The following is a 21692-nucleotide window of genomic DNA, read 5'->3' on the forward strand; positions in this document are numbered from 1 at the left end:
TTTCCTCCCCATACTTGTAAGGTGGTCCCTGCTTGTTTAGAGGCTTATCTAGTCCAGCTTCCTTTCCCTACAACAGGTGTTTTCAACCAGTGTGCTGTGGCACCCTGAGGTGTCTTGAATGATGGTCGGGGTGCCATGGGCAACACTAGCCTCTGTCCCTCTTTTCTTCCCTCTCTCCTCTTATGCCCTTTTGCATCACTGCCTCCCAAAGACTTGCACAGCTGTTTGTTGCAGCAGCCCTGGCTACAAGCTCCCCAGGCAAGTAGTGCCTTTGGGGCTGGCCAGGGGGTGCTGGTTGCCAGCAGCTGAGGCAGCCTCGGAGTAAGCAAGTAAGTGGGTGAGGGAGCTAATGGGAGGCCAGGCAGGCATGCGCTGTTCTCACCTTTCCTGTGCTTGCTGTGTGCAATGCCTGCCTGGGAGCTGAGTGCCCACTGCTGCCATTGCTGCTTCCCAAGGTAAGGTGCTGGCCTCGCATTCACGTTTCTCCAGTATCTGACAGGTCGCTAAAGCTGGGGGTATCCTCCTCCCAGGCCCCTGGGGGGGGCAGTGTGAGAAGGCACCTCTCTTTGGGGTGGGTGGGGCAGCTCAGAGACCAGGAGTGGTGGCAGCGGCTGCCCAGAGGACTCCCAAGGGGAGGGAGAGGAGAGGAGACTGAGGGAACAATCAACGAGGAAGGGTGTTCAAAAAAGGGTGAGGGGCTGCCAGCTCTGCAGGCAAGGGATGACATAACTGGGCTCCTGAGTCCCACAGGGGTGCCGCAGAAAGAATGTAGTTGGCCAAGGGAGCTGTGTACTCAAAAAGGTTGGAAACCTCTGCCCAGGGCCGGCTCTAGGTAGAGTCCCGGTGGTGCGGGGTGCCAGGGCGCCGGGCTGGTAGGCAGGGCGCCGGAGCAGATCTCCGCCCCTCAGCGCCAGGGCACGCGACCTGCTCGAAACTGCCCTGCCTCTGCCCCAGAAGAATTATCTAGAGGCCTCTAGTAAGCCTAGAGGCAAGACATGCAGGCCACAGCCCTCTCTCACAACTCCCTAGGAACTGGTACAGAGGCATCTGAACCAGAAAACAATAAACCGTTGTGACCACAGCATTATCCTTCATGAATGTTCAAAGCACTTTTAAAATAATCTAAGCTAGTTGTAGCCACCACATCAAATTCTGTAAGGTAACTACGGTTGGCATTCATCCATCTCAGGAGACAATGGAAGAGTGCACCTTTGGGAGTGAAGTCAAACCGTTGGAGAGTTACAGGGTCTGCTGTGGCTGTAGAGACTGATACAGGAGAGGCATGTTTTGTTGCAGCTAGGGCAAATGATGGTATCCAGTTATGCTGGTGCAGGTGTACCAAGGTGTCTCTTCCTTCTGCATTCCTCCCAGTGGTCCTTCCTCCTCTGGTTACTGTTGCGGATACAGAACCTGACTGATCATCTGCAGACACTGCCATCATCTTCAAGGGGATTCCCACATGGTGAAGTTAACGTTGCCAGACTTCATGTCACATTTGCAGACATCTTTGTAACACAGAGTTGGTCTGCCAACAGGCCTGGTGCCTGAAGCCAGCAACCCATAGAGCACGTCTTCCATTCTGTGTAAATGACCAAGCCAGCGTAGACATCACTGAGACAGGAGTGCAAACATGCTAGGATTGGGGGCTTGGGAGAGCACATCTTCGTTTGAGACTGTGTCCTGTCATGTGATGCCCCAAATCTTCCTGACACAGCGCATTGGAAGGTTTATAGGCGTCACTCCTGGCAGGTGTAAGCTGCCCACATCTCAGTACCATAAAGCAATGTGCTCAACACACAAGCCTGGTAGACATTCATCTGGGTATTGATCATTAGCATCCCATTCTCCCATACCCTTTTGGAGAGACAAGCTGTTGCTGTAGCCGCCTTGCCAATACTACGCTTGTGCAACGCAGCGTAGATAAAATGAAATACATATTTTTGTATCTACTGAAACTCCTCCCCTGCCCTTTAATTTCATTGGAGGACCCCAAGTTCTAATGTTAAAAGGGGGGAAACCTTCTCCTTACTCACTTTTCACATCATGCATAATGCTATAATTCTTCCTTCAGTAGCACCTTTTCTTATTTTGCTTCGACTCAGACCAACACGGCTACCTACCTGTAACTAGAGCTATAATTCTTGATAATGTCCCCTTACTAGCCTTTCTTTCTAAACTGAACAACAACCTCCAAATCACAGGAGAGGTACTTCAGATGTGTGAACAGTGTGTTAGAATTTGTAGAACTAGAGAATATTCAGAGAAGGCTAAGATTTTAACATCTTACAATGTGATAACCAGAACTGTATGCCAACCATGGTCACATCTGTATAAAGCCATAAATTAGAATTTTATTTCTGAACGTTTTTTCTAACTTTCCTAAGCATAAAATTTACCACCCCACACCACTTGCCACATATCAGTTCTCATTTTCATGCCATTCACCACAATCAATATATCTTTCCAGTTAACTCGTGAAAAATTGTGCTATCAGCAAGTTTGGCCATCTTCCTGTACTCCCTGAACCCCAGATCATTTAAAACAAATTAAAAGGCAATGGCCCCAATACAGAGGTTTGGGAAACCTCACTTCTTACTACACATTGTGAGACTTGTCCATTTTTCCTACTCCCTACTCTCTGCTTTCAATTCTTTAACAGTTACTAAACCATAAGAGGACCCCATCCTCTTATCCATAACTGCTAAGTTTATTCAGAAGCCTTTGCATGAAGGACTTTGCCAAAAGCTTTCTGAAAGTTCAAGGACTGTACAGTCTTTGCCCTGCATCACTCCTATCCACATGCTTGTTGACACTTTCAAAGAAAGGTTACTGAGAAGCTCTTACCTTTACTCATGTAAATAAGCATCAATCTGCAGGAAACAGGCATACAGAGTTTTAAAGAAAGGTTAAAAGAAGTCCAGTATTATGAATTTTCTATTTCAAAGGTGTGAACCTTTGTGAGCCATTTTGACTAACAGGCAGTATAGAAATGCTGTAACAATAGCAGAATGCTCTGAAGAGGGAGGAGTGTGCGTGGAATAGGGCAGGTAGATTGCCAGATGAGTGCTCCTGAGCTATTCTACCCACACCAACCAGTACATGCATAAAACTTGATGATGAGGTTTACTGTCAATGTCACAAGCACTAAACAACAAACCACCCAGAGTACATTTATGCAACCTCATTCCTTATGACATTTAATCTTTAGAATTGCCTGATTTCTTTTAAGCATTTCCCAATATTTAAATTTTCTTGGTTTGCTGTGATAACAATCTCTGGTAAGATACTTTGCATTTTCACTGCAACAAAATATTGAGAAACGCAATTTCCTCTGGAGTTCTGTTGCTCTTGTGGACAATAACTGGATTACCTGCAATATATGAACAATTACACTTCAAACCTCCCTTTTCCAAAATAAAAGGATTGTGACCATTTCTTTCACTGGCTCTTCAGTCTGTAACAATTACTATACTTTCAGGTGATTGGGGGGGGGGGTCAGACTTGCAATACTGGGATATTCAAAAATTCAGATTTAAGAAACACTTATGCACAGAGCATAGGAATTCAGCTCTCGGATAAAGAATAGGGAAAACCTGTTATACAAAGTGGGCTTTGTTAACAGTTTCAAGTAATAAAAAGTTGATCATGTAGATGAAATTGGAGAATACAAAAATTTTAGATCTTGAGAGCTATAACTGCAGTTTTGGTTGGCACGCATATCTAAATTATGAAAAAGCTAAAATAAATAAAGAATTTGCTAACCATATATTAAGAGGGGCGTTATATAAGGTATGGATTAAATATAAAAGGTATATCAAATTGAAAACGCCATGGTGGATCTCACCTATTGAGGCTCATGCAATTCAAAAATTAAATTCTGAGAGAAAATGGCCCACATATAAACAATTAGTAGAAGAGCATGAAGAGGATTATAAATTAAAGACATATGAAGAATTAAAATGTTTCGGCATTAGTAATTGGCAGTATATACAATTGATTAGCATTTTTAGAGCAGATAAAAAAATAGGGTTTGCAAAAGAAAATTCTAATTTTGAAAAGGAAGTGATTCAAAACAATAAAAAATTACTTTCTAGAACATATAATCTCCTATTGGGGTGGGATTAAATTGAAGAAGAAACAACTGAATCAATGATTAAATGGTCTAAAGATATCGGCCAAACAATTCAAATTAATCAATGGGAGAGATTGTGGAGTCAGGATATTAAATTCACGGCATCCTATAACATAAAAGAAAATTTTATTAAAATGTACCACAGGTGGTACCTAACACCAGTTAAGACGGCCAAAATTTATAAATTAAAAAACAATTTGTGCTGGAGATGCAGTGAGGAACCTGGCACATTTATACATATGTGGTGGACGTGCCAAGAAATAAAAAAGTTTTGGTCAATGATACATGAAGAATTAAAGAAAATCATGAAAAAATCAATAAAGAAAAAACCAGAGATGTACCTATTAGGATTATTAAATGAAGAGATTCCCAAAAAGAACAAGAAAGTGTGCTTATATGCGTGTACAGCAGCCAGGATTTTAATCGCTACATATTGGAAGACATCTAAAATACCTACAAAGGAGGAGTGGATTAGTAAATTCAGCGACTACTTATTAATGGCCAAATTGACAGCAGCTTTGAGAAATCAGTCGAAACAAAAAGTAAGAAGCGAGTGGGAATGTTTTGATGAATACATTAAAAAATATTATGTAAGAGAGGATATGCTCTCATGCTTAGAATAAAAAGGTATGAAGTTTGATAAAAGATAAAAAGTGGAGATAAAGAAGATAGGGGGATAGGAAAATATATAAAAACAGAATGCATGCAAAGAACATATACAGAGGAATAAGTAATTAATTATACAATTAATTATATGTCCGCAGCACCAGAAATCGCTTCTGTGCCTGTCTGGAAGCCGAAAATCACGTCTGGACATGCACAGAAGCGATTTCTGGAGCTGCACTGCCCATGTCCAAAATGTCTGCAGCGCCAGAAATCGCTTCTGCGGCTGCGCAGATGCGAATTCTGGTGCCGCTCAGCGAGTCCCCACGCCGCGCTTATTCTTCGCAGGGGGAAGGAGTTGGGAGGGGCGGCTTTTTAAATGGAGACAGCTGTGTGCGTGCTGATGGCGAAGCTCAACTGAGCGGTGCCCAGCGCAGGGGAAAGGAGAAGGAGGCGCGGTGCTGATTTCTGCAGCCATGGGAAAGGAGGAGGTGGACGAGCATACGGGAGGTGCCAACTCGCTCCAAGCCCGAGCCCAGCCGCTTGGCAGAGCCATGCTTCCCCGTCCCTGCAGGCGAGCCCACCCGCTGCCCTCCAGAGCGAAGACACGGAGGGCAGGTGAGGAAAAGGCGACAGGGGGGGGGGGCGGGCGTACGCTGGAATATACGGTAAATAATAATGGGGAAGTGAAGGGAAGAGAGATGATACCCTAAGATTAGGTATGAAGATAAGAATCCTAGGCTTCTCTTCAGATACAAGAGTGCATAAAATAAAATCATAAGTGCACAGTATTCTTAATCACTTTGACTAATATAATTCACAGGTAGTGTAATCAATCAAAATTTTAAGGTAATCAATGATTTACTAGACATTTTGAAATGGCAAACCTTCTTCCAAATTGAACAATAGGGCATGTTTTTAAGAAGCTGATGGACCAAGCATGACAGATTTAAACAAAATGTCTATAGCTTGCCAGGGGTTTGGGTGGGGGGGAAGACTGAGAGAACACCCTCTGCCACCATTGACTTCCCAGTCTCACTTCAACAGCCCTTCTGCAGAACACAGCTGGCTCTAGGGAAAAGGGCCATCTTGAATACTCTCCCCACCCCCATCAGTAAGGGAAAGAGCAAACAGCAGAATGTACAGCAGCACAGGAGAGAAAGGAGGATGGGTGAAGAAGGTCTATTTAAAGGAGGATGAAACTCTCTGCTTCAACCTACCATCTGCCCCCACCACGCCACCTGTGAAATTTCATGTGCTTTTGGGAAACATATAATAGCGTCTATACAAAGAAATATACATGCCTAGAATGCGACAGATAAAGAAATAATGAGACAAAGGGGAGGAAAGCATTTCTTCTCAATTATTTCTTACCAAAAAGGATTAAAACAGATTCACTAACGCCTACTGCAGGCAAGTCATGTCGTCTGAATATCCAACAATAAATACAAACGAACACATGTGGAGGGGCTGCCCAAATAATAGCAATTTGTATCTGTATGTAATGCTGATGAATCAGTATGTAAGATAACACACAGAGAAATGGTTGGAAGCAGGTATGTATCCCCACTTCCCACAGTAAAAGTACTTTAGTGGAAGAAATCATTTTTTCCTGTCAAATGTAGCCCTAAATCCCCAACTTTCTGGGCACATAGTTTTAGATACTTTTAAATCTTGACACAGACAAAAATTTGAAGGCTTGGTAGAAGACATTATTAAAAAACATGCCTTCAGAAATAAAGATCAGTCATTTCCCCTTATGCTTTGAATTTCAGAAGGTCCCCCCACCCCCCTTACTATGGCACAGAAGCTTTCACGGAGTCAAAAGACTTTTAAGAGGCACTGAGGGTAAAATTTAATGTTGTGCTTTTCCATCTATGCGTACATTGCAGGTTGCCAGATGGAGCAATCCTCATTTCCCTCCATGCACTGTTCTGGGGATTCTCTTGACACACACACCTGAGGCAATTTGGGAAGGCACAGGAGTAGAAGAGAAGGGAAAGTCCATGTGCAGGACATCCACTGGCAGGGCTGGTTAGGTAAATCTCTCCCTAAATATTTTTAAGGGGCAGCAAAATACAGTGTGGTAAACTGCAAATCTCAAAATAAAACTATCAGCAATCAGTTAAACCATCTCCAAACAACTTGACCATTCTTGAGGTATAGGCATGGCTTCACACACCATCCCTGCTATTCAGTATTGATGGACCTTCTGTTTTCTATTATATATTAACTATTTGTTTGAACCTACATCGTGTATTTTATGCATTGTGACTTGCTTGTATTTCTGTTGATTATAGTTTGGTAATTATTTACTGTATTGTACTTTCTAAATTTCTATTTAATTATTATTTACTGATATTATGAGAGTCAATTTTATTGTGTACTATTATATTCTAATGGATTGTTGAATACAAATTAATAATAATCATCATTATTATATTGCTTTATTTGATATAAGTTGTTTATTTTAAAGCTATGTTTTATTATGTTTGTTTTTTAATTGGATCGGATTGTTATGTGACCTTTGGTGTATATTTTGTTGCTGTAAACCACCTTGTGTATAGCAATATGGAAAGGCGGTATACAAATTTAAAGTGAAATGAAATGAAACACATTCTAGCCACACAACGCCAATGTTACCCATGTGAATTTTTTTCATTATTTATGCAATTGGCTTCTAGAAACACAAATTTCAAAACATTAACACAGTATGGCAAAAACAATTATGAAGCAGAGTATTATTTATAAAGAGCCAGCAACTAAGGACTATACAAAGAGAGGCAGGCCCTTCCCACAATTATACAGACAAATAAGAACAAGAATTGTGACATCAGAAAGGAGTCAAAAGAGATACCGGGTTAGTAGGGAGGGTTGATTTAAAATGACAAGATGTTTGATTTAAATCACATTTCCACCAATGCTTCCTGTCTTTTCATATATTGTACAATGGTGGAAATCTGACCAATAAATCATGTTAATTTACACTGTTTCTCACAATCTTATAGGAATACAGGAACCTGTACACTGGGAAATTCCATCTTTTCTTCTTTCTAGTGTTGTTCCTTTATTTTCCACTCTGCCTTGGTCCACACCCCCACCCTCAAAAACCAAAACAGCAAAACAAGAACGAAATATATACTTGACTGACAGGTAAAAGTAAGATAGGGGCAAAGTAGAGTAGCTAATTTTCATCAGATCAAAATTAAATACCTATGGTTTGTAAATATTCATATTTGAGAAACTATCTGGAAGAGGCATTGATTCAGTTTTGAAATTAACCTTTGGGTTTTGATCAAGATTTAATATTAACCTAAGTGTTTAATTTGAGAAGCTTTGTATTTGAAAAAAGCTTTGGGGGGAAATCTGATTTAAAATATAAAAACTATTTTTAAAAACCATTAAATTTTATTCACCCTGTTGGGTAGGCCTGAAGAAAAGGAGCTTAACAACAAAGAAAGTGACATGGCTATCTGAAAATGCTTATCTTTGCCCCTTATTTATTGGGAAATAGATGAATAAACCTTAGACTGTATCTTCATCAATGAACCACCAGAATGAAGCAGATGTGTAGGTGTCAGAAAAAGTTGAAGTAATGAAAAATAAACAAAGGTGATATACTGTTAAAAAAAGTAGAGTAAGAGGAGAAAGGCTGAAGAAAAGGAAGCTAGAAGAGAGAGAAGAACGTGACTAAAAGTGAGAAACAGAAGAGCAAAGATAGAAGTAGTTGAGGATAGAAAAAGACAACTACAACAGTTGGTCCTGTTTGCACATAACACTTAGCCAAATCATGGTTTAGTGGTTTGCTGCTCCATCGGGGCGAGGCGCAGGGCACTTTGTTGACGTCTAGCTCCAAGAAAGGAGGAGGAAAAATGAAGGGGTGGGAAGAAGCGGGAGGAGAGAGCCTGCAAGGAGGGAGGAGGGAGGAGGAGGACTCTGTGCTGCTTGGCGGTGGCACATTAGCAGCATGGTCATGGACACCCCAGAGTAGGGGCCTTACTGGTGGGGTGGCTGAGGCCCCTCCGCACAAGCTGATTCAGTGTCTGGTGGGGTGCCCCCTCCTCAGACCAGCCCACTCCTGAACACAGTGAGTGGAGGTATCTCAGCCACTCTGTCTCCGATGGAAGGAGGGAGGGAAGGCATGTGCGCGTGCGGACGTACACCAGCCCACAGGTTCTGAGCGACAGTGAACCAGCCCCCCGCAGAAAAAGTTTGCTGACCCCTGATACATGCACTGAAGAAGCTGGGTTTTGCTCACCTATCCTGCTCTTAGATCATCCAGCTGTTTCCACTCTAAACTCAAATAGTCCCAAATGCATGAGTTTTGTTACCTTCTGAAAACTGGGGATATTTTTGTATTAATTGGGTTCCTGAAAAAATGTCAGGTGTGCCTTATTAGGTGGGGCATGCAATTGCAATCCCTTCCCCAACCACACAAAACCTTTAGATAGTTACAGTCACTTCTACATAGGGCACAAATGACTGACAGGCAGATCATCCATTATTTAAAAAGGGTCCAGAAGTAAAATTGTTTTATGCAAATCCTCTTTTCCTGGAAACTTCTAGTCATACCTGCCTTTCAAATTAGCCCTTCTTTAGGTCTAAAGTGAGCATACAAATGTTTAAAGGATAGAAATATGAAATAACCAAATTATATAATCAGTGAAGAAATGCAGAAATCTGAAGAATTCCATTTGAAGTCTGCCACAAGCTGAAGCAGAAAAAAGAGCCACATGTTACACTTTGCTAATGGTCTGCAGTTGTAAAGTTAAGCAGTAAGTTAAAGTAAAGTTAAAGTAAAGTTAATTTGTACCCGCACAATTCATTTGTAATGGAAACTGCAAGAGTTGAAACAGGATAAGCAAAACTCCAGAAGCTTTTTAGATTTTCTCCTATTAGGTCATTATATTTTCACACATTTGCTCCTTAGTATTTGTGTAAATAGAAATCAAGTCTCCTGCTTTGAAGACTACGAATGACGATTCTTAAGTATTTTAAGTGACAGGGGAGAGAACTGAAGTCAAAGTGCAGTCAAACTAATGGGGCAGGTCAGAAAACAATAGAAAATGGATTTGCATTTAAACCTTGAAAAGGAAAAATATTATCCTGAAACATGGATACTGACCACAGTACTGTAGAATGGGCATGGAAATAGAAGACTCTTGCTTACCTATGGTGCAGTTTGTAGTTATTTTTCTCCGCTTGGGGTTGTGTCGAAGCAGCTCTAACTCTCGTTTGGTTGGCTCCCACGTTGAATACTTCTCTCCAATACCTGAGTAACAAAGAGAAATATATATGTACTTTGGAGGGTTGCTTGAAAAAGAGCTACAATGGTACATTGTAACGTAAACTGTACCATCCATTAAGCTGGATTCCCCATACATATTACCCCAACAGTAGGCTTGCTTTTCTCTATAGTTCAGAAAGGCAGCAATTGACCTTCACAATATGTTCCCATAAACATGTACTAAAAGCACACAAAGGCAGCTACTTGTGTAGAATTCCTACCCGTTTCCAAGTAACAGTTCTCTCTCTACTCTCCACCCGCAACAATGGGTGAAAAAACCTTCAATTAAAATCACAACAACAGATTGCCCTTCATATGGGAATTTGTTTCAAGCACCCACCATTCTCTTTGGGTTCACAGAGGTCATCCTGCCAGCACAACTACTCATTGAAGCTAAATACAAATGGGTTCAGAAACAGCCCCACTGTGTCCAGCTCTGTTCAATAAAATATGGCAAAAAAGCAACCCAACCCAACTTCTTTGACAAGCTACACACCTATGTTTAAGAGACATAACATAGAATCAGATATGTAAGAAGGGATATCAAATAGTTTATTTCCAAAGAAAGAAAGAAGGAAGGAAGGAAGGAAGGAAGGAAGGAAGGAAGGAAGGAAGGAAGGAAGGAAGGAAGGAAAGAAAGAAAGAAAGAAAGAAAGAAAGAAAGAAAGAAAGAAAGAAAGAAAGAAAGAAAGAAAGAAAACACATTTTGGGATGTACCGTATACAGAATATCAAGGAACACCTTGTATTTCCTCGAAACTGTCACTGCAGACTGGATCTCCAGAAATATATATGCCAGGACCCAAAGAACCATAATTAAGTTATATGACCTGAAGGCAGCTTTAGACTCATCCTTCTCAAATAATAGTCCCCTATGGACGGTAAAGCAGCTTTGAAACAGAGACGTTTCAAAGGCCATTCTGGTGATCAGTATTCAAAGAGAAGTCAAAAAATTTAATCTGGCTAGCATGAACCCCTTGGGTGAGTCTAAGCAGCTCTTTGGGTTCCAGGCTTCAGTTAAACTACATGTTCCTGAAAAATATTTAGATGCACTGATTTTAATGTCTTAGGGCAGTTATCATCTCTCAACAGGAACAAAAAAATGAATAAATACCACCCTTATCTCAAAGAGCTATAGCTGAAAATGTGTCATTCTAACAAAGCAACAATGCTTCTTGTGGGAGCCACAGTTTGAAGAGATTGTTCTTCAGAAAGGATGTTAGCAAAATGGACTAGATGCAGGAACCACATGCACAAATGCATCTAGATTTTTACCCTGTTTCTCATATTTTAGGACATACCCATAAAATAAGCCATAGCAGGATTTTTAAGCATTCAAGGAATATAAGCCATACCCCGAAAATAAAACATAGTGATAGGCGCAGCAGCAATGCTGGCCGCGGCAGGAGGAGGAGGAAAAAAATAAGACATCCCTTGAAAATAAGCCATAGTGTGTTTTTTTGAGGAAAAAATAAATATAAGACGTGTCTTATAATATGAGAAACACGGTAGTTTGAGATACTAAGGGACCAATAATGATCTAAGAAGCAACCCAACGGAGAAATGTGCAAGACTGGCTACTGTTAATCATAAAAGCATTTTGGTACTATTATGAAATGCACTATTGTAAAAATGAGGTTTAAAGCCAATTAAAGTTCATCTTGTTCTGTGTGGAATACATATTGCTCATAGTGGTAGTACAGAAAGCAATCAAGCAAATGCATTGTGCAAGACCAGGGTAAAACAGGTGGTAAGCATGTATAGCAGGCTTCCTCAAACTCAGCCCCCCAGATGTTTTTGGCCTACAACTCCCATGATCCCTAGCTAGCAGGACCAATGGTCAGGGATGTGGGAAATGTAGTCTCAAAACATCTGGAGGGAAGTTTGAGGAGGCCTGGTGTATAGTGTGCTGTGAGGTGTAATAGTTATTTGATATTCCAATATTTTTTTCATGGTGGTTTTTAATTTATTTATTTAACTTGTGCACCACATTGGGTGCCATTTTTATGGCAGAGAATATGGCCAAAAAGAACTCCACATAAGTGATCTTTCAATAAATGGAATGTTCCTCATGTGAAATTCAACAAAGCATACATCCCATCAACATCTTTTTCTCCTAGTGATTGAAGCGAGTAAGAAAAATAAATACGACCCACAAAAATAAAGGGAAAACTAATTTCCATGAAATATTGGGCTAAGTGGCTACAGTGTTTCAGTACATTATATAGTCTGCATTTGCAATGATGAATGAGGTACCATTACAAATACGTACCTACAACACAACTACTTAGCCAGATGCTTCTTGCTGGCATCTTCACTACAGCATTTAAAATTGTCCATCAGCACATATATTACAGAAGCTCATCTGCTCCCACAACCCAATGCTGCTTTAACTAATTGAAAACATTATAAATCTAATATTAAGTTATGCTACAGTTAGCATGAAGGAGTTAACCTGGTACAGCCTGTTAAAGAGGCTTCAGAACAAAAATGATAAACAAATATTCAGTATGTAAGGAAAGCATGTTTTAGGGCAAATCAAACAGAAATAGACATACACGTTTGTGTGGATTAGTGCCCAGCTACTTAACAGAAAAAATTGGCCAGCTCAGTAACAGAAAAGTAACCACACAGTTATATACATGGACAAATATTTAGAGCAAAACAGCTTGGGTTTCTAGGTTCTCTTTAGAAAATGAGTTTTGTTCAGTTTTAGAGTGCAAGCCAACTGTCATAGCACCTTAGGTGGTCTCCTGTTTTTCTCAGGAAACACTTAAAACAAAGCAAGGTACCACTCAAATATGTAAGAATGCTGATGCCAATATTTTAGCAGATATACAACTGCTTTTTCAGCACATGGTCTGTTGTGACATAAAATTAGGTACATTATCATAATGACAACAGTAGTGACTAACCTAAAATCAGAATCACAGAAACTGACAGGCTGAAAATGATCAGAGAATACTGTAAGCTCAGTACTCTCCAATTGCCAGTGGCTGCTTTAGACAAGAGACTTTTAGTAGTGTTAACCACTGAAGCATTCAGGGATTGGTTCTACAAATTTACAGAATTTAAAAGGAATACACAGATAACTGTGTGTAGCTAAGGTTTTTCTTCTAAATGATAAAAACACCACACTTTGAACATAAAACTGTCATTTTACACCGTAAAATCAGAGTTGGAAGGGACCCAATCCAAACCCCTGCTCAGTGCAGGGTCTGCAATGCAGGATGAGTCTCTAGCATCCATGGCAAATGCCTATCCACTGAAGGACAGCCGTCATCCTCAAGGCAGTCTGTTTCACTGTTGAACAGCTCTTACTGCTTAATACCGTGTTTCCCCTTTTTTAAGGCGTAGTCATAATATAAGCCATGGCAGGGTTTTTATGCATTCGCGAAATGTAAGACATACCCCGAAAATAAGACGTACCTTGTTGCTTCCCTTTGGAGCCTCAGAGAGGCTTGAGACCAGATGGGGGGGGGGCCGAGGCAGAGCGGTAGCGGGGCGACTGGTGGTGGCGGCGGGAGCCGCACTGCCGGAACGTTGTGGGCAGCATGGCCTGAAGCAGAGCGGCGGCGCGAGGCAGAGCGGCAGCGGAAGCCCTGCTGCCAGAACATTGTGGGCCGCATGGCCGAGGCAGAACGGCAGCGGGGCGACTGACGGCGGCGGGAGCTGCGCTGCCGGAACATTGTGGGCCACATGGCCTGAGGCAGAGCGGCAGTGGGGCGACTACGGCGGCGGGAGCTGTGCCGCCGGAACGTTATGGGCTGCATGGCCCGAAGCAGAGCGGCGGCGGGAGGCAGAGCGGCGGCAGAAGCCCTGCTGCTGGAACATTGTGGGCCGCATGGCCCGAGGCAGAGCGGCAGCGGGGCGACTGACGGCGGCGGGAGCTGCGCCGCCGGAACATTGTGGGCGGCATGGCCTGAGGCAGAGCGGCGGCCGGAGGCCCACTAGCCCTTCCACACGATTCTGGAGGTTTTTCTGCAGCGTAGGTGACGGCCCGCTGTTTCTCTGGGCCGTCAGGCTGCAATTTCACCGAGCCCCTCCAAGCCGCGGCGGCGGCGGCGGCATTGGCAGTTCTTGAGGAACTCGCAGATCTGGATCTCGCAGTTCTTTAGGAACTCGCGGAACCAGATCGGGCAAAACCTGGCGCGCAGCGCAGGCGCGGGACAAGGGGCGCGATCCAGCCTCGGCAGCCCTAGCGACGGCGAGGGGGGAGTTGCGAGCCTGCCGCTGGATGAAGCAGCCCCACCCCACCCCCTGCATAGTCTCCGGAGCCAGATCCCTCGGCAGGATCACTTCCCGCCCCCACTGCTTAAGAGGAGCTGCCGGTGGAGCGCAGGGAGCCTGGAGGGGTGGCGAGGAGGGCAACCTGTCCGTCTGCCCGCATCCCTCTCGTAACTGCTGTATGGTAACTTGGCAAAGAGGTTTCCCACCTCATCGTCCCTGCAGGCAGGCAGCCACTTTAGAGGGGAGAAGGGCAAGGGGGAGGGAGTTCATTAATGCTTGGAGAGTCAGCTCAGGAAGGGGACAAAGGGAAGGCTTTAAAAGCGTCGCGAACGGGGAGATATTCAAAAAAATTTCAGCAAGGTGTCCCAATGCAACGGCTTGAGTATCTCCTCTTTTACGTTGCAATCTGCGTCAGCTTTTGCAACCGATAGGGCTCCAGCACCGGCGCCCAGAGCAGATCTATCCATAGACAGTTCTTGCTTCACAAAACCAGTCTTGTAGCACCGCTTTAAAAAAAAAAAAAAGACACCCCCTGAAAATAAGACACCGTGTGTTTTTTTGAGGAAAAAAAGTTATAAGACGGTGTCTTAAAAAAGGGGAAACACGGTAGTAACAAAGCATTCACAGAGCTCTCTATGAGCATTCCAAACAGTTCCAATATATTAAGAAAGCCAGTTCAGTATAGCATATAAAGGGCAAGACTTGGATTGGAGAGACCTAGGTTCAAATCCCACCTAAGCAATGATGCCCACTGGGTCATCTTATGCCAATTGTGCTCTCACAAGGCTGTATCTAACAAAAGTTGTCTCATTAGGGCAAGCACTCCTGTGCAACAGTATTTCCTCTCCCCTCACATGTCATCCCCAAATCTGCAAATGGATGGGTGTGGGTCCCAGAAGAGACTGGGGGGGCAGCATGGGGGTGGACAGGGAAAGGAGAGGGAGAAGATGGCTCATCACACAGGCAGAAGTCTTTGCACTAACTGAATGTCTTTGATGGATACAACCCACAGCCTAGCCTACTTCAGAAGGCTCTTTGAGGATAAAATGTGTCCCATTCTAAGGTTTGGGGAGAAAGGGTGGGATTTGAGGGTAATGATGTGTTTCCCCTCTTTCATAATAAGTTGTTGGGCTTTTTAAAAAAGGAATCATAGCTCAGTAGAACACATCCTTTGCATGTAGAATGTCTCTGGCTCAATCCTATTCTTGGTATCCCCAGTGAAAAGTATCAAGTTAAAAAGTTGAAAGACCTCATCCCAAGACCACTCAAGAGCTGCTGCCAATCAGGGGAACAATACTGAGTTAGTTAGGCAAATAGTCTTATAGGCTATAAAAAGCTTCCTCTATAATTTATCATTACAACCCTTAAATTAGATGAGTATTATCCTCACACTGCAGGTAGGTGTTGAAGATGAGAGACAGCAGTTTAATGGAAGCCCTAGTCTTACGCTGAGGTGATTAGATCACACTCTTTACCACTACACTAGCATTCTACATTCTCAAGTCCTTCAATTCTAATTCTTAAAATACTATTACCATCTTGCAGCCACTAATATAAAAATACAGTATTTACTTGAATGAAAGCTAACTTTTTTGGCCAGATTATGTTGCAAAATTTAGGGTGGGCACTAGATTTGATGGCACCAACAAATACTTTTTTGGCTTCAAGGTTTTGAAAACTGAGGTATGCATTAGATTTGATGGCGCATTAGATTCACATAAATATGGTACACTGGCCTGCTCTTCCCATACTAGGATAACCAACAATATACCTCAACATTTTCTCTTTCCTTTGCAGTATGTTTTTAAACACACACACAAAACCCTGGGGACTCATGAAGGATATCAGCTGCACTCTAAGTAATATTTACAACTATAAGTATGCCACACAACCATTAATGAGACTTGGCTGCATGTTTAGTATTGGGCTATCAATGCCAGACTACAAGTCACCAATTTATATTTTTTGTCCAGTGCTGCTGTTTTGCTCTTTCAATTTAATTACTTCTTGGGCCAAAGACAAGCACATATTAACACATTTAACGGGTTACTTGATTACCATACACAGCACACAAGGTTTAGAAATACCTTCACAAGTATTTATTGTTGGGTATTCTTCTGCACTGTTACCTTAAAATGAATTTTGCATGAAACATTGTATGCTATGATTTTCTTGTTCTCAAATCCATCACTCTTCCCCCCTTTCTCTGCCTGAACTACTTCAAAATATTAGTAGTCATTATTTTGAGAGATGAAGAACACTATCCGGCCTACAGCAATATTTATCACACAAGAGTAGGTGATATGGCTTTATTTTAAGAGCCATTTTCTTGAACCAATTAAATGGAGATTGACAAAGAGGTTCTTTTAAAAATGCTTCAATTTGGCCAGAACAATGTTTAGTTTTGCTTTCCTCTCAAAAAAATGAAGGGCATATTTTGGAGTAGGTCAACCATAGAAAGTTCATGCAAAGGTTTACCACCCTTTACCTCCTGATACACATTCTCTATAACAAGAAAGCAATCTATAAATGAAAAAGCGGCATTGTAAACCATGATTCTTGTCTTAAAATGGCAGATAATCGGCAAAGGGACGCTTGTTAGTGAAATGCGTCGCCAGGTCACACTTCTTACCTGTCATTGTACACTGGTAGTGAGAAACCATTGTTGGGGTGAAGGCTAAAAAAGAAAAAATTAGGGAAAGCAAACTGAATAACAAAACAAATGTGTGTACATATACTTGTGTGTAAATAGTTACAGATATACATACTATATGTATAAACAGAGTGTGTGCTTATAAACCTGGCACATTCTATGAGATAATCACACAGGGATAGAGGTGACACTTTGTAGGAAGGGAACATATTTCTTTTGTGCTATACTTAAAAGTAGATTTATTCTATTAACTTTGCACAATCACAAGAGAAGGGGTTATTTCATTGAAAGTAAATTTTAAAAGCGTAGGTTGGCTGAAATTTTATGAGGTGTGCATGTTAAGCAGTCTAGCCTCTGAAGATAAATTTATCTCTACATTTGTTGCTCCTACAACTTGCATTGGTACCCCGTTTCCCTATTATTGATTTCTACCTTTCGATGGGTGGGAGGGCCAGGTGTAACTAAGAATGAAAGTGAGCGTTCTTTCAGCAGATACTTAAATAAAATCAAACCTTGTAGCTTCCAAGCCTTCCGTTGTTCTTCTTTGGCAATTTGTTCCATATCTTTGTCGTATATGTAATCTTGACACATAAAGCAGTATATACCCCCATACAAAAGGTCTATGGCTGCAGAAACATAAGGGGGTTGGGAAGGGGGTTGGAGAGAGAAACACAAAAAATTAAAAAATTAAAAATGTAGGCATTGGCTTCCATAATAGCATCTACACACATATCCCCTGACCTTGAAAGGGGGAAGGAAGAACAAAAATACCAAGTGTTACTATGACACATGACACTTTTAACGCCAACAACCTTTTCTACAAACAAGTATTCTCAGACAAATAAGGAATGAACATTTAAAATATATTTCTCAGATTCTCCTGGTAGTTAAAATTATTCCTTGCCATGGACTCAGATTTGAACTCAACATGGACAACATGATAAAAATTCCTTCTCTTCAAATATAAATACAGGCAAATCTCTAATAAGGACTAAGATACAGAAAACAAACAGCTTGCAAATAAAAAAAAGGCAGTCCACTAGTGTTATAAAAGATGAAATAAGATGTTCAATTATAGAAAGCTGCATCAAAGCTAGGCTAGTGACAGAATTACTGTACTTCTTCTGCCTGAGAGATCAAAGTGGGCAAAAATCTATATCCCAAATACATATAACCAAAGCATTTTTTTCTAAGATGAACATCAGCACATTCCTCTCAATATTTTAAGGGTTCTCAATTTAGTAAATAAATCACAAATCACATCTATCTCCATTGACTGAAGTGTAAAAATCACTGATTCATTATTTTCCAGAGTTGCCATGGTGCAAAAACATGGATCCAAGCCACTTATCCATTAAATCTTATGTCACTTGTGTCAACAGATGTATTCCGCAATTTGCTGGTGGTTTTGCTGTTATCCTATGTAAAATTTAAGAGAATCCATGAGCACCCGTACCTTAGATCAATGTTTTTATGGTGCTGACAAGCACTACATCTGTGATTTTCACTGTACAGTCCATCACTGTTAGGGCTGGTGGTTTGGGGTGGGAAACTCATGTAAAATCAAGCAAATGCAAGAAGATCCATTTTAATTCTACTGGATACGATTTTCATCCAGACACTATGGAAAAGCAAATAATTTGTGCAAATGTGCTCTCTCTCTCTCTCTCTCAGTCTGGGGAGGGGTGTAGCAACCAGAGGAGTTGTTGCCCACTGTACTCTGTTCTAAATGTACTAAATATTCTAAATGTGCCCACATGTCCCCAGATATAAATAAAATATTTACAGCTAACAATGTAGGTGTACATTTCTGGAAGGATGCAGGATGAATAGTCCACCACCTAGAAAATGGTTCCCAAACTTTTTCGGCCACTGCTCCCCTTGGTTCCAATAAACTCATCCCCAGTGCTTCCTACCCCACCCTATAAAAAGCTTTATTCAAAATAGTGGTTTGCATGACCTACTAAGGAAGATTAACAACACAATTAAATTCAAAACAGTAACCACTGCACATTTGTTCAAAGTCTAATTTAAAATCTTTAATTTAATTAAATCAACAAAATTAATGAACTTGATACAGCGATACCAGCTTCTCCAAGTCTGGTAGTCATTTACACCTCCAGCACCCCCTGCCACACCATCTTAGTGCCCCCAGTTAGAGTACCTGGACACGAGAAGGAGTGACTAATGCATATCAGTTCAGCAGACTTAGTCTGTGACTCATCAATCTGTTGGTGTTCCTTGCTTGGTGTTACGTCTTGAATTGCTGAGTTTATTTGGAGCAAGGGAGATTTTTTTGTACTTGTATGTATCTATCTGCAAAAGCCTAAAAACTATGTCCAGAACTATTTTGCTGATCTTCTGTAACAGAAAACTATTTGGACCTTAAGCTGCTTCCTTGTGGTGAATGGTACTGGGGGCAACTTCCTCTGTGAATCATATCATTCTCAACAATATTTTGCTATCCCAATCTTCAAACAGCTCTTGAAGACATACACTTCTTTACTGTTCTTATATGAACTTCAAAACCTACAGGGCATTCTTACACAAAACAGATTCAATCTAATTAATCAGCTGGTTTTTATCTGCTAATACTTACTTCTTGCTGAAAATGGAGGTTCCAAAATTGCCCTCTAAAGATGCATTGAACTCCAAAAACAGAGTCAAATCAGTCTCCTCCCAATAAAAGACAACGCAAGCTATTTACATTTTTTACAGATATTATATACACAAATTCATTAAGAAATTTCAGTTCAGACTGATATAAGACACATAAAAAAATTCTTGCATCAGTTTCACATCCTAATTTGGCTTAGATTGGTGCCACACTGACCCATAAAAGATGAGAACCAGGATTTCAAACCTCCCATGGGTTCAGGTGGCTGCCAGTGTGTTCTGTCTCATTTTACAGATAAATGCCATATTTCTCAGCTGATAATTCAGTTGACATGGCTAAAAACAGATACTATACAGTGGTACCTCGGTCTACAAACAGCCCTGTTAACAAACTATTCGGTATACGAAATCTGCAAAACCAGAAGTAGGTGTTCTGGTTAGCGAACTTTCCCTCGGTCTACAAACAGAAGCCGAATGGTGGAAGGGCACTGGAGGCGGGAGGCCTCATTAGGGAAAGCACGCCTCGGTTTAAGAACGGCTTTGATTTAAGAACAGACTTACGGCACAGAAGTTCATAAACAGGTACCACTGTATCTAATTCACACATGCCTCCTCCATCAGAAGAAACTAGGTTGACTTGAATGCAATGCCTGCATGTAACAAGAGCTAAATGAACCTCAAGATATAAGTCCAAGCTATTATAACCTCCTTTCTTCTCATCTTGTTTTGAAATAGAATGTGAACCATAAATATCCAATTTCAAATCTTCAGGTATAGAAGCCCTGAATTCTGAAGGACTTAATGTATGTGAAAGTTTAGAGCAGTATCTGAAAATATCTTAAATTAGATTTCCCAAAGCATGTTTTGAGAGAAGCTGTTCTTCCAACAAAGCCAATACACTGTGTTTCAAACGGTGGCCAGATACCTTTCATAAACTTTATCTTTAAAATAGACCATTGAAAGAAGTACCACTACATGCATTCCAAGTGTGCATTGCTGTTGCTTCTAAACATTATAATCATTATAAGCCTGAACAAAATAAGTTAGGGATATTATGTATCTTAAATCTTAAAAGATGACTACAGTAACTAACTCTACAAACTAAGGTTCCTATTCCTACCATTCTTGCTTATTATCAGTGTAGATTTAAAAAATAAAATGCCAATTTTAACTGTTGCATAGAATATGGTACTTGCTTATATAACAGTTACATACAAATTAACTGTTGCTATAGCAATAGGGTGGGTGGATGTTAGGAGCCTCATAAAGTGATATTTGAATGTTATATTTTAAAATAGTCAGATATTTTCAAGTGAATTATCATAGCCCTTTATATATATTATATACTACAACTTTATCATAAATCAAGGAAACCTCTGCAATTAGTTTAAATTTAAAAACAGAAGTCAATTATTACAAAGTCCTCCAGTATGTGATATGCAGTACAGGTATGTGGAGATTTGAAGAGAAATTGGATATTTATGAGACTCATTTTATTATAATCCTGCCTCATGAAGAATTTTCAAAACAAGTTGGAACAAAACAAGATGGAAAGGTGGAACAAAGGCTATTTTTTTAGCTTGCAATTACTTTAACTTCTTCCACTAAGAGCTATTTAATACTCAATCTCTCTGAATTGACACAAACTTTTCAAGATTTTACCCAAGTACGTTTAGGGATTATGGGGCCAAAGCCTTCATCAATCCTTAGAAACCTTTTTCATTAGCAGTACTGTACATGTGACAAGACAGCTTTGCTAACAGATTCCCTGGAAGCAATCGGTGAGATGGCATCTCAAAATACCCTTTCCCGTCAAACGTTGAGGCTCATGATACACATTGCCAAATCAATCACTAACAAACTGGACCTACACATTCCCTCTCATCTGCTCTCAAACATAGCTGTACCTGCAGCTATTATCCCAGCCATTTATTAGCCAAGACTAGCAACATGAATTTCCTCATGCCTCAGCTCCTCTCTCAGAAATAACAGCCAATATTTTGGTTGGCTGCCCCACTTCTATAACAATGTGCAATGTAATGTCCAACTTTTTTTCCAAATAAGGGGTAGGGGTCCAGATTTTCAAAATGAATATAGTGCCTCCTGCAAGACAGATTTCTGCAAGGCTTAGGTGTGAACATTCTCTAGACAATGTAATATAAGCTCCTGTGG

At 41.0% G+C, this 21692-nt stretch overlaps 1 protein-coding gene across 3 annotated transcripts in view; it reads right to left on the reverse strand.

The window, feature by feature from the left end:
- USP22 (ubiquitin specific peptidase 22) overlaps positions 1-21692 on the reverse strand; it is a 108257-nt gene that overhangs the window by 47370 nt on the left and 39195 nt on the right. For 2 of the 3 annotated variants that reach the window (XM_035132101.2, XM_035132103.2), the window contains exons 3-5: positions 17417-17530; positions 16884-16928; positions 9906-10007 (exon numbers count right to left, since the gene is read on the reverse strand). In XM_035132101.2, the coding sequence (XP_034987992.1) occupies positions 9906-10007; positions 16884-16928; positions 17417-17530 (261 nt within the window). The remainder of the gene's footprint in view (positions 1-9905; positions 10008-16883; positions 16929-17416; positions 17531-21692) is intronic. The other variant, XM_035132102.2, reaches the window with a different exon arrangement.

Source organism: Zootoca vivipara, chromosome 14 (assembly GCF_963506605.1).
Source record: "Zootoca vivipara chromosome 14, rZooViv1.1, whole genome shotgun sequence".
NCBI classification, from domain to species: domain Eukaryota; kingdom Metazoa; phylum Chordata; class Lepidosauria; order Squamata; family Lacertidae; genus Zootoca; species Zootoca vivipara.